Source organism: Varanus komodoensis, unplaced genomic scaffold (assembly GCF_004798865.1).
Source record: "Varanus komodoensis strain SLA01 unplaced genomic scaffold, ASM479886v1 scaffold5, whole genome shotgun sequence".
NCBI lineage: Eukaryota > Metazoa > Chordata > Lepidosauria > Squamata > Varanidae > Varanus > Varanus komodoensis.
Window position 1 is genome coordinate 8,678,879 of NW_025336087.1, and position 14,270 is coordinate 8,693,148.

The window sequence follows — 14,270 nt, forward strand, 5'->3', positions numbered from 1 at the left end:
CGCAGTAACTGAAACTCATCCAACAATGATGGATCAGACGGCGCTCTGGATGCCTCTTGTTCTGGAATCATATCAACTGTGGAGTCCGGCTTGTGGCGAATTTGAGCAACTTTCTCCTTAAAGTGCTGGGCAAAGTCATCACAATGGGCAGTTGAGGCTAGCACCACATCTTTGTTTTGGCCAGCATGTGTTAGGCCATGCACCACTCGAAAAAGTTCCGTTGAATGGCACTGTGAGGAGGCAGTGGAAGTGGAGAAATATTGTCTCTTTGCTGCCCTCACTGCCACAGCATAGGCTCGATAGTGAGCACGTAAGTGTGCTCGGTCAGATTTGTCCCTTGATTTTTTGCTCCTGTGCTCTAATCATTTCCCAGTCTGCTTCATTACCCGCAACTCAGGAGTATACCATGTCGAGTGGGCTCTGTTACCAGGAGAAGACGCTTAGGAGCGATTGTGTCAATTGCCCTGGTCATTTCCCCATTCCACAAATCGACCAGGACATCAACAGGAACACCAGCTTTACCCACCGGAAAATCCTCCATAGCTCTCAGGAATCCATCAGGATCCATAAGACTACAGGGGCAGACCATCTTAATAAAGTCTGCACCCTTCCAGAGGGAGAGATCAGCCATGACCTTGAACCTCACGAGAAAGTGATCTGACCATGACAAAGGAGTTAAGGTCAAATTCCTTACTTCTAGATCACCCTTTTCTGCCTTGTCAAGAAAACCAGGTCCAGAGTGTGACCTCTTTCATAGGTTGGGTCAGTGACAAGTGGAGACAGCCCCATGGCTGCCATGAAGTCCTGAGCCGCCCTGGACAGAACAGCCGTGGCATGGAAATTGAGGACCAACATCCTGAGGGTCCTCAAAACCAGGTCTGAGACGATATTCGTCAGCTCAGACAGGGAGTCTGATGGGCAGAAGGGTGCATAGTACACCAGCAGAATCCCTAATCTGCCTCAATCGCCCAACACCAGATACAAACACTCTAGGCCTGGTCTCGAAGGGACAGGAAGCCCCGCAGGGAAACTGAGTCTCGGTAAACCAGGGTGACCTCCTCCTCCCCTTCCCTCTGGGTGTGACTGATACTGCATCAGGTATCCAGGCGGGCAAAGTTTAGTGTGAAAGACATCTCCCCCACAAACCCAGGTCTCTGTTATACATGCCAGGTCAGCCCCCTCACCCACAATTAAATTGTGGATGAAGGATATTTTGTTATGGACCGACCTGGTGTTCAATAGCAGCACCAGCAGGTTCAGGGGGCGGTTAATATCGCTCCCAGAAACCTCGTGGCTGGGGGAATCTTTCTTATTTTAAGAAAATGTTATATTAAGAGTTTTTGAACCATTGTATTTTTTTCTTTAAAGCAGGTGTGAGGAAACCTGGAGACCTCCACGTGTAATTGATTTCAATTCCCATCATCCCCAACCAGTATGAACAATAGTCAGGGATGAAGGAAATTGTAGTCCAACAGTATCTGGAGAACTACAATTTCCACACACCTGCTGAACAGGACGTAAGCGTAATGTAATTCTTATGCTCTAGAGCGATAAAATTGCTTGGAACAATAAAGCCATAGATTTTTTTTCCTTTTTCTCCAGAAAAAAAAAAAAGGAGAAAATGGAATGCATAAAATATGGTGTATCAAACATGAACTTTATTTATGACTTTGAGAACAAACAGTTTATAAGGGGAAGCTCCATTCTCACATGGGTGTACCTGAAGGTTCAGATTACTGATAAACAATTTAATTCACTATTTTGGAATATGTAATAGTTGCCAGTTGTAAATGGATTCTAACTATTTTTAGAACAAGATCAATGGATCATCAAAGGCTAACCCAGACCAGTAGGCTACAATTTCCTCTACTGAAATATAGGAAGAGACTGGTGACCAAAACCACAACTGTAATCTTATATCCAGGGCAAAAGTCAGACTAAAGGAACTAAATTACTGCATCCATTTGTGTTGGATAAATTTTGGTTCATATTATCTGGCTGAGAATTTCCAGGTCTGCCAGAAATTGTAAATAAATGACTCATTTAACAAGAGTCCTCAAAATTGAAAGGTTGGAAACAAGTTAGTTGCAGAGGCCATATTCAACTTTTCTTTTTAGTGGGTCCAAATATTTAAATAAGATTGCCAGTGATTTGTTCATCAAGTATCCCAGTCAACATTTTTAAAAGATTTATACCTTCACAAGATTTGTACATCATGTTTTAATCTAATTATCCTCAAAATATATTAAAAACGCTTTGTCTCCTAACACTCATACACAAGTCAGAAGCCCTTAGTTCTCTAGGTAATGGATGTGACCAGACAGAGCTTCCCTGTGGTTCTGTAGTTCTAGGACAACTGATAGAAGGAAAGCAAGGTCTCTCCATTGATGTTTGTACTTGGTTGCAGAAAAGTTTCCAAAATTTCCTCACCAGTGTGAGGCAAAAGCGTGCATTTTTCCTGTTCTCCCATCTCCCCAAATACTGGCAGTTTGAGCTGGGTTCCTTTCTAGCATGGAAGACCTAGATCTTCCCAATGTGGGTTTAATAAGCAAAGTGGCTACCAACATGCCCTGAACGGTATGCTCTACTTCATGGGTGCAGAAAAAGCTTTGGGTGGGTGAGTGGGACTAACTGTTCCCAACTGAGCCCTCCATGTGTCAAATCATGTCTATGGGTGTTGCTATACCACTCAGGTCACTGCCTGGTGCATTTTACCCAGTGAGGCATTGAAAAAGGGAATCAGAGACAAGCTCCTATCAATGCTGACTGTGTCTCTGGCTTTGGGTGGCGCATGCCATGCAAAACCACTTTGCTGGTGCTGAGAAAAGCAGCTGTTTCTCCTAGCACCAGCTGAGTCCCTCCTACCATCTGAATCCTTGCTGTTATCTTTGATCCTGGAGGAATCTTGGAGGAACTTTCAAGTGGTGGGGCTTGGAGGACAACCACCACATCCTGCAGAATCCAAGGAATCTTCTCTTGAAGATTCCACAACCTTATTCTACTTGGATGGGCAAAATTGATCCAAAGTTAACTAACCCAAACAAATGGTACAAAAGTGATCTGTAATAAGATTGTGCTGAAATAACTGTCTCCAAGATGAACCACATATAAGCAGTTCTGGCTGTAAAGTATATGATAACCTTTCATAGCAGGCACAGCATGACGCAGTTTAAAAGAAATAATGGTTCAGATTAATCTGGCCAGGGCGGCTTATTTTATACTGTATTGTTGTATTTTTAATTTAATATTTATATTTTTAATTTATATTATAATTATTTTAACTTAGTGATGTGAGCCGCCCCGAGGCTTCGGCGAATGGGGCGGCATAAAAATGTTTTAATAAATAAATAAATAAATAAATAAATAAAAAACCTAGGGTTTCACTAAATGGAATAACTCAGAAGGCAATATGTAAATCCAAAAACAGCATAGAAAAAAAGAGTTCTTCAGTTCTGTCACCACTGCCATTTGCGTAAATTATATACTACAACTGATCTGCTTCAGCATGAGTTGGTCATCACTTATACTTTAGCTTGTCTTCAATTCTGGCATGTTCACCTTGCGTCCCATCTGACACTCCTATGTTAATTACCAAGGTAAACCTTCTATTCTGTTGTCAAGACAGCACATCAAGAAAACAGCTGTCTAGATCAGATTCAACATTCTTGGGAAGGTACCAAAATAATTTGGCTCAAAATTATTCTACAAATCAAACAAATTTATTACAAAAATTGTGAATCCGCAAAATCAGTTCATGTGATCATCATCACATATGACCTTTCCTGAATACTTGTTGATACCATCTTCATGCTTGACACCCAGCATATTTTAGCAGTTTCAGAACAGGTAGTCTATTCAGCGATATTTCCAATCATATGGAAAATATAAGTGTGTGGAGCTATTCTTAGCCACAGTGTTCAGCAATCATTTAAATTGCCTTTAGGTATAGCATGCTAGTGCATTTACATTTTCCATTCTTCAAACAACCATGAGCCAGGAGGTGAAGAGAATATTAAGAAGAGACAAAATAGCTGGGATGCAAAGAGTAAACAAAAAGGTAGAATAGATCAAAAAGCAGATAGAAAAGCAGGTGGCTGATATAAGTTAGGAAAAATTTTGGCTGTCAGAAGTCAGTTCAGTGGGTCAAACCACCTAAACTCCTCAATTAACTGTCAGGACAAGATAACCAGTTTTCTGCTCACAAAAGCTTTAAGAAATCAGCTCTTTTAGCCTATAAATGAAAAACTGAAACCCTACAGATGATTTTCTTAAACCAGTCTTTTCGAACAACAGACAATAGTGTCAGCTCTAATGTCATTAGGGTAGTATATCCAAATGTCATTAACTATTTGCTACTGCAAAGAGAAAAAGTAGCTACTTACTGAACTTTGGCAACACAGCATCCCTTTTTCTTTTTGCACTATTTGGACACTGTGCCATTTAAGTAGTTCAAATACTTAGTTTGCATATTTTAAAATTAGACTATATTTATATATATATGAATAGGAAATACTTTTTTAATGCTTCAAGCTGCTGTTCTATTAACTCACCTATGACAGTTCTTTGAGTGGCTTTCTATGCCTCTGAGATTGGCCTTGCCCAGACCACAGACAGAACATTCCAGACAGAGAAACACAGGAAGATAGGAAGCTGCCTTATATTGAGTCAGACCGCTGATCCATCTAGCCCAGGACTGTCAACATAAATTGGCAAGGTTTGTTGACACTGATTGCAAATGTTCTTCAGGATTTCAGGCAGGTATTTGTTCTCCCTAGAGATGTCAGGAACTTTCTGCATGCAAAGCATGTATCTACCACTGAGCCAATACACTCCTCCAGGGTTGAGAAACTTGTTGCCGTCCAGAAATTTTGGCCTACAACTTCCATGAGCTCTAATCAGCATAGCTAGTGGTGAGGGAACATGGGAGTGGACAGGATTTATGAATGCACAGAGAACAATTTGAAGAACAGTTATAGGGAAACAATACAATGTTTTTCCTCATAGTCGCTACAAAATCCAGTGGTTAGAAGTTTAAAGCTCTCATGTTCAAGCACCTGGCAGACTGTCAGGTGCACAAACTCCATCAAAAGCTTAATTCCTCTGTCTTGAATGCTCGAAGGATGATATATAATAAACATGGATGGAATTGCCCACGTTGCAGTTCTGCAGAAAGTTGAAGTGACAAGCCCTTGTAACTATGCTCTGGACTTTGTCAAGTTTGTTCATAGAGGAGTGGGTAAAATTTCCATTGCAAATCATAGCAACTTTCAATCATTCTCAGTTTTTCTCAGCAGTCACTTGAATATACTCACTGCTGATACTGAATCTTCTGTTAATACTGGTTCACTGAATCCTCTGTTGGTTACAAAGAGATGGTTCATCATGTATGTTGATGATGTACACGCTACACAGAGAACTAGGAATCATTAACGAGAGTGCACTGCCGTACTTACATTAGCCTTCAGGTGGAGAAAGATGACTTCCAAGCTTAGGTAATGTGATACACTGAATTTGAAACTTTTGAGCTAATATTGGAAATAATTGTAAATAAAAAATAACACACAAAATAAAGAATGTGATGGGTCTACTTCTGCAGCTTCTACATCCTGTACAGTCCTGTAACTAGCCAGTGTGACTGTTACAAAAAAGATTGTTGTTGTTAGTCGCGAAGTCATGTCCGACCCATCGTGACCCCATGGACAACACTCCTCCAGGCTACAAAAAAGAAAACCTGGCACAAAAGTCAAAATAGATGGCAAGGCAGAAAGCAGTTTGAATGGTGTTCCAATGATGGATGCTAGTACAAGGTTGTTCCATAAGAAAATAGCATCTGCATGTATGCTATGGTGAAGTATGCTGAGATAAAGTCCAAAAATTCAACGTTCAAAGTTCTTCTTCAATGATGGGAAGTATATCACTAGATGCCCCAAATGAACTGTATACATGAGTAGCCAGATGGAAATAATCTATGCCTCTGCAAGTAGCTGAATTGAGATGATCAAATATGATGTTATCCTTAATATTTTTCATCATCTTACATGGAACTGAGCAGACTGTCCTTAAAAGGGAGATCTTTGGTGTTCTTTCTGTCTTCATCTGTAGAATTGAAGTTTTAAGCCAGGTTGTAGAGAACTAATGTGCAAGATGAGATGTTTCTATGTGGAAAGTTTTAATCATTTTTTTAAATCAAAAAGCTTTTTATCATTTTCTAAAAGATTTCTGGTAAAGGACCACTGTTTTCTCAAAATAAAAACTAGTTGCAGACCGTCAGTACCAGTGTAGGTTTATAGTAATGGACACAGAAGAATTGGCTTTACATCAGATTAAGCCAACTACTTACCATATTTGTGCTGAGGGGTTGAATGCAGATGTCTGAAGTGTTTGAGTAGTATCTATTAACAAGGCAGGTGGAACAACAAACTTATATTACCAGCCAAAGATTCAGACATGTTCTCCACTCACTAAGAACGGTCAGGAACACCAAGGAAAGTATGAGACAGAATTCTGCTGGGAACTGAATTATGTATACAGAATTATGGAAGAGAATCTCCATGGTTCCTAATGGCTGGACTACACTATGCTACTCAACTGAACATACACGGAGAGCATTTGAAAGCAGAGGAACATGTTACTCCTGGAACACCGGAAGCTCTATATGTGATTGTGATAGGAAGCACTGTGTGCCCAAGAATGGCAAGAAGTTTCTGAGTATCAAAGAGTTACTTCCATAGAGCTGCTTCCATAACTACTTCTGCCATATAAGGCCTTTGAGGTTCTGGAATAGGTAAGATGGAACTTTCTCACCAAATTCTGCAAGAATTTCTGAGCCTCGTGGATTGTTCTCTCCATCTACTTAATCTCTGAGTTCTCGTTCAGAACAATGCAGTAAGGAAAATGCTGGCATTTTAGCCACCTATTGCAGATGAGTCATTCTGGATCATGAGAAGCATTTTCAGCAATAAGATATGTCAGTTCCAAGAAGGCATGGTTGTACTTTCCCAGCTCTTTTTAGTTAGTTTTGAGGAAGATGCAGTTTTGAGGCATTCAAGTAATTCTAAGTTCAAATGTGAGACAGGCTCTGTAAGCTACTAAAAACACTCGATTTGAAATACTTCATATTTCCTTTTACTTGGTATGTCTCACTTGCTGATACCTTCAGATTTTGTGCAAACAGAATAACTTAGAGCCTGAAACAGTTCTAACCTAGCACCTTCCAGATATGTTGATGTGCAATTCCCTCCATTCTCAGCCAGCTGGGGATGAAGGGGGTTGTAATCCAGCACATCTGAATAGCTCTAGTTTGGAGGAGACTGGACTAGAATATTCTAAATGGTTCTACCTGTGGCCTGTATAGGCAGATTTCCATATAATGAGTGCTGCAGACAAACTACAATAAAAATTCTAAGAACAACTAAAATTGGTATTTTAAAAATAAATAACTAATGTGTTTTGTGGAATCATTCTACATTCAATTATAGAATAAATTGAGCATTCTTTCTGTAACTCACATTTGAACATGTATTAGTTATCCTTTTTGAGTGCTGTATACAACTGCATAAAAAGGTGAATTAAGAATCATTTGAACTCACCCCTTTTTCAATACTTCCAGTTTGGCAAAGTGTACCCTCAGCTGCTGGAATACTGTTGGTAACACAGCGGTTACTTTTGCTGAGACACCAAAGCTCTCTACACACTTCCTGGGAAAGAAGGCAAAAGCAAGTTGTTCAGAATAACTGAATAAAATGTAGTCAATTGCTACCTTTAAAAAGACATTTTCCCTGTCCATCAAATATATTCCTTTCTCTCCCTGCTCCTTGTCACACACAAACAAACTTAAATAGGTTTTTGAACAATTATTAAGATGAACTAATTAATATCAGCTTCTTTTAAAACCAAGTTATCTCTTTGTTTTGACTTGCCATATAGCAACACTGTCTGACAGTACACCACTTTTGGGCCTTGTGCAGAAAGCCTATTCTGAATAAGTATAACAGTGATCTCAGTTTATGCTAAACTGTGCAGATGCCTGAATTACCATACAGAAGTTCCAAAAGAGATGTATGAATTGGCCCTGAAACTGTAACCCATGAGATGCCCTTTCTTTCAGGGAAACAATTTGTCCTTCAGAAGAGCAGAAAACTCATAGTTCTATAAAATGAAAGTGACAACAAGATCATCTAGCACTTGACCAGGCAATGAAGGTTTTACCTTAAATGTAGGCACCACCATTTTTCTTGGCCAGGCAGAACTATTCCTACCACTAGAGGCAGGGTGGTATCCAATTAATCAGTCCTGCCTACAGTATCTGTCAGTAGAATGTGAAGGGAGCTATTCCCCCTCCAGCCCCCTCTCCTCCAGAAGGATGAGGGAACCGCTGAGACAGGTTGGAGGGAGACGGGTTGCAGTGGGAAGAAGAGGGGAACATCCCATTGAATGAGTGGTGCCATTAGCTTTCACCCATCCATTTAATTAATTCTACCTCCTTTGACTGGGAGTCACTTTTAGATTCAGCAGAGGAAAAGTACTTTCCACTCTCCCTTGATACATGCTCCTTCAAGTTATCATATACAAATAATCCCTAATCACAATAGGATAGAAACAATGGTGCTGAGTCAACCGCAGCTTGAGCCCCACAACACTGTGCAAAGAAAGTGATGGATTTCTATTTTTGTAGCACAGTGCTGCAGAGGGGAAAACATTCTGCAGGGTTTGCACCCTCTCAGAATCAGTCTTACTGACCTTATGCTGCAGATTTCCCCAGGAAGCTCAGAAGTACTGCAGAATCTTTCCGCACTAACAATTTTTAAAAATACACACACACACAGAACTGCCACTGAAGATATTCACTTCCCACTGTGGCTCCAGCAGTAACCTATGAAAAGACTACTGTGAAGACCTATTAGCATAATCAGCCATCCAGGAATAACAGCTCCACAATTCAACTCAACCTCTGATTTGTTTGCATAATCAAAGAGTTGAAAGGGAGTCAACAAGTATAACATTCTCAGGGACTCCTTACTAAAGCTGCCACTTCTTCCCCTAGTAGGCCTCTTGTGCGTTGAACACAAGAACATCTATATGATAAGCAAAAATTCAACATATGTAAACAGAATGTTAGGGAAAGTTTCTCCTGAGTTTCTGCAGTCATGCAACTAGTTAAAGTTACAATAAATTTGCCAGAAAAAAAGAAATAATTTTATCTTGTCTCATTTCTTTCATCCTAGGATAAGTGATAATTTAAACTAGAATTTGGTTTAACTCTTTGATTGGAGTTCACAGTTGCATATGCAAACAGTGAACTGTCAATTATTAAAGGCGGTCAGAAAAGTTATGTAGCAAAAACATCATAGAGTCTTTCTTCATATCATCAAGTCTTGAGTTGTTGATGTGTAATATGAAACTATGATTATGAAAATAAGTCCTATATTGTTTTTATCCAAATGGTTACAAGTACATAAACCAGATTAATATTACTACAGTTTCAGGAACGTAATAAGCATTGTGTATACCAAAAAAAGAATATCATGCTTACTGCTGCATTATGTTTACTTTTTTACCCAATTGAAGAATATAGAAGAAATTAATTTTTTATTTTTCTGAAAAAAAAATCAATTTCAGAGCAGATTTCTTCTCTCTGTGCCTGTCACACTTATTTGTATTGGAGCTGCATCCTACAGAAATGAGATTATTCCCAGGTGGTTCCTAAACAACATGGAGCCTGACATGGAGCTCTACCAGATACTTTTAGAATATTCAGCAGCATATTCATTCATGGCTGAATTACCTTGTAATTGAGATTTTAATGAATTACTGTTGGTGTTATTTATTATTAACCAACTTTTAGTGTTTGATTATATCAGAAATAAAAACATGACAATCTTGTCAATATTTCCATTTAAATCTTATGTACACTACTCTGAAAATGAGAGCCCTTGTCACTTCCATTTCTCCATGGAGGTGGCTGACCAGTGATGTACAGTGGGAGGCAGCTGGCATAAAAGGGGCTTGATCAGACTTGACTTCCCCAATTCCTTTCAGTGGCACAGTATATTTCTACTTCTTCCTCATCACGGTAGCTTAACTATCAACAAAAATGGTATGTCTAAAGCATACCTGCCATTTTCTTCTCAATCTGCTGCTATTATTACTGGGATGAGTGTACACTATTTGTGTTGCATTGCATGCCTGTCTCAATTAGTCCATTTCTTTTGGTTCTCTTTCACTATCTGGAATTCCTCCAGAAACAACTGCAAAATGAGATAGTGCTTATTGTCCACATGTATATTGCATGGCCTTATTAAATGCAGTACTCTTGGGTCGTTTGATTTTTTTTCCTCTTTGGTAGCTCCTCCACATTCCTTCCTTTCTCCCTGCCCACCCCCACCCCTTTCTCCTCTCATACAATCTAATTTTGAGTTTAGCTAAATTCAGAGCAGAAAGAAGCTTCTGTAGCATGTTATCATTTATCCAAATGCAGAAGCTCTTTACTGGTTTCACAGCATCGTAGGAATGCAGGGATACATTCAGAACAGCAATGAGACTAGGAATCATTTTTACCTTGTAGCCTCTCCCTCTGTATCCTATTGTCAGAGCACCATATGGGTAAAACAAATAAGTTCAGTGGCAGGAAGTAATGAAACATTAATGTTACTCTCTCTGTCTGTCAGCATGAAATATTAGTTCAGGAAGCAGGAACAGTCTCTACCATTGAAATTGCCAGTGACAATCTGTGTTCTGCACTGAAAATTAGCTAGTCCGGAGGTTCTCAAAATGTGTTCTGAGGACCACTGGTGATCCAGTAAGTTACATTCAGATGATCTGTGGCAAGGTGGAACAGATGAGAATATCTGTAATAGGCCCGCATTTGATTATTTTCTGATGAAAGAGATCTAGGCTGTTTTGACCGGGACCAGATGACTGAACAGTTTAATAAGCCCTGGCTTTGGCTCTGCAATTTTCAGAATATACTACTGGTGCAGCTTCTTAGTTTTTTGTTAAAAAATGTTAAAAGAACCTGTGATCTCACCTTGTGCCCTGGTTTTGATTAATAATGCCGGCTCTGAAGGAAAACTTGTTATTAAAATATGAGCTTTTTAAAGCATGCTTTGATGTATAGACAAAAAAACAATGTTTAATTGGTTGCCAAAATGCCCATTAATTTTTCAGAAGTTGGGGCTGAGGGAAGTTTGAAAACAACTGAGTTAGTCATCTATTACAGAGTAATGTAAGAAATGCAATAACATTCTTATGCAATTTCACCTTTATGCCTCAGAGTCATTCAGTTCAGTCAATTTTTAAAATTTGGATGTCTTCTGATTTAATTAAAAAACATTTTGGGTACTTATTAGTATTTGCAAATTTATTATCTCTCTAATTCAAAATCTTCTAAAAAAGAAATATTTCAAAAGTATAAATTATTGTACTGAAAGCAGAAAAAGCAAAGAAGGAAACCTATAAAGTCACCCAAGGCTTCATTGTGTATCCATTTTTGGGGGAACAATTTAATGGAATTCAGTGGGAAATATAAAATTGCTCTGCAGAAGTCCATGATTTTTCAAAATACAATCACTATTTTCAAGATTATTTCATTAAGATTTTAAGAAATATATTTTTAAATAAAATTGCTGAATATTTTTAGTTAGCATTTCAAAGTAAAAATTCTAAGATTACTTTCTGCTTTCTTTGCAATGTTGAGCATTGCTGTTCTTTTATTATAATCTTATTTGAACACTTTGATTTATATAAAACATATTTTTGCTGGTAAAATCACTATAGATACTATGTGAAACCTTTAAAAGAAGAGGCACAGATCATATAATCTGCATCCACATATGGAACATCACAGTATTTTTCCGTAATTGTCTCCAAAGATTTCCTTGAAATGACAAGAAATGAAAGTGATTTCACCATCAGCAGCTAAAATTTAATCACATGTGCTGTGTAAATAGTGAATTCAATAACCATTTCAACTGCTAAACATTATAGTTGCATCATTATTTAGATAATTTAGGGCCTAAAAACTATTTTAATATCTTATAGTGCAGTGCTATTTATGTCTACTCAGATGTAATTCCCATTAAATTTAATGGAGCTTACTCCAAAGCAAATGGGTATAAGATGGGTAGACTTATACAATTAATGTCACATCTTTGAGATTGCAGACATACCCACATATACATTTTCACTATCTTAACAATAAGACTATTCAAACAAATATTCATCTATTAACTACCTATGCAAAAGTAGTAAAACTATTTCACTCATTAGATTTATACAGAAAGCAGATTCATAATTACTGTTTGTATGAATCTGACATCATATAACAGTAATAAACAATTAAACATGCAAAACAGAACTCCACTGGCTGTTTTCCTAAATAATCTTCACTTGTAAAATTTGACCAAGGCCAGTTTGATCCCCTTGCTGCAAACCTGGTTAAAATGTAGGCCAACAAAAGCTGCTTTTCTTGGTAATTTTCTTTGGTATGCATTAGCAGAAAAAGATGTACAGAAATCATAAAACGATTACAGACTGCAACAAGGAACTAACTTTTACTAAATCCACCCACAGGTTTCAATTCTCTCAATTCTGACTGTCAGCGGCTCTTCAAGGCCTCACTCAGAGACCATGCCAAGGCTTGCAACCTGAGTTGCTTTTAATTGTGGAGACACTATGAAGTATTTTCTGTATATAAAGCTTGTGCTTTGCAACTAAGTCCCTTATCATTTACGGCAAAACAGTTTTGTTTAAACCAAAAGGGGATACTGTTCTAGAATACAGCATGGTCTGTTGCTAGGACTCTTGCTCACAGCAAAAGGCTGCACATGTTTGTTTCTGAAACAGGGATCTGCCTTCCTTCAATAAATAGCTACTGGTACAAGAGCCCTGATCCAGTTGGAAGTATCCAGAGAGCTGAATTCAAAGATGATAGAACCAACCATCCATTCAGTGTGGAACAGGGATGATATTTCTTAGCAGAAAAATATAAATCACAACATTGAACAAAAGAATAGCCCTATATGTGAAACCATGTATCATTTGAATATTTCTCTTTTATGAAAACATAAATTTTATGTGCTTTTTAATCAATAGATAGGTCTAGAGGCAAGTTTAATATTAATCTGGCCTTTCCGATGTATGACCAGGGATGTGAAATTCTCCCGTAATTCCTTTTACTGCATCAAAAACTCAGAAAAGCTGTTTCCAATAATCTACTGAGAAAATCATCTGAGAACACTGGGCAGAAAGGTCAGGTCCAGAGCCGCTATCAGCAAGAATGCTTATGCGTTTGAATTATGTGACTCAATAACCCCAATTCAAGTGATTTTATCTTGACATCCAATGACAGTAAAGTACATATTCATTCCCCATCTTAATCCTGGTTTTTTCCAGATAATAATAATATATTTTAAAAGCTGTGCTAGATAAGGGAAATAAAATTTGAAATCTAATCAATCAGTTCAAAGTCAGTACCTGTATTTGTGTATCCAAGAGCTAACTGAGAAATATGGGAAATTGAACTAAAAACATAAACTGAAGCTGTAGCCTTTCACAAGATCAAGACAAGATAGATGACAACCTGTAACGGTGTATCTTAGGGCTCCATGACTTCAGTTTGGAATTCGGATGCTTGTATTTGCAGTAAATTAAAGAAAGCTGAACCCATCTAGAGAAAAAAAACAGCAAATCAAATTATCTTCCTTTTGCCTATATGTTATATATGATGGAGCCTTTTCTGTATGTCATGCATAATTTTACATATAGGCATCTTGAAGTTATACATCTAAATGGTCCCATTCAAAGAATAATAACAAAGCTCAGAATAAACGTAACTGCATGAAGATCAACATGCTGTGATGTTTCTGAAATCTAGATTCTAATGGAACTCAAAAAGTTGTACAAAGTTAGACTTTTACATATTCACAATATTAAGAAAAATAAGATGGGAAATACATTGATAAACACATTATTATAAAGTTAGGAATTTATCATTTATATACTTTTGAAATATTTTAAAACATATTCCTTTCAGTATGTACTAATATATAATATGCTGCACCTCTTGATGAGCATTTGTTGAAACAGAGCATTAGCAGTTATTTGGATTCTGATTTCCAATTGAGAGCTGCAAAAACGTCCAGCTATTAGATTTTTCACCCTCATTTTGTTCATACTGTTAACCAAATTTTTATATAAACATGAGGGTGAGTCTTAGAGAAGTATGAACCACAAAAGGTTCAAAATGTTTGATTAGGTTCAGATAAGCACCC

At 37.9% G+C, this 14,270-nt stretch overlaps 1 protein-coding gene across 10 annotated transcripts in view; it reads right to left on the reverse strand.

The window, feature by feature from the left end:
- Positions 1 to 14,270, reverse strand: part of ADAMTS6 (ADAM metallopeptidase with thrombospondin type 1 motif 6) — a 176,860-nt gene that overhangs the window by 56,649 nt on the left and 105,941 nt on the right. For 9 of the 10 annotated variants that reach the window (XR_006416234.1, XR_006416233.1, XM_044445771.1 and 6 more), the window contains one exon: positions 7,590 to 7,697. Coding sequence is in view for 8 of the 10 variants with exons in the window: in XM_044445771.1 (XP_044301706.1) it covers positions 7,590 to 7,697 (108 nt within the window). In the remaining 2 variants the exon portion in view is untranslated. The remainder of the gene's footprint in view (positions 1 to 7,589; positions 7,698 to 14,270) is intronic. The other variant, XM_044445770.1, reaches the window with a different exon arrangement.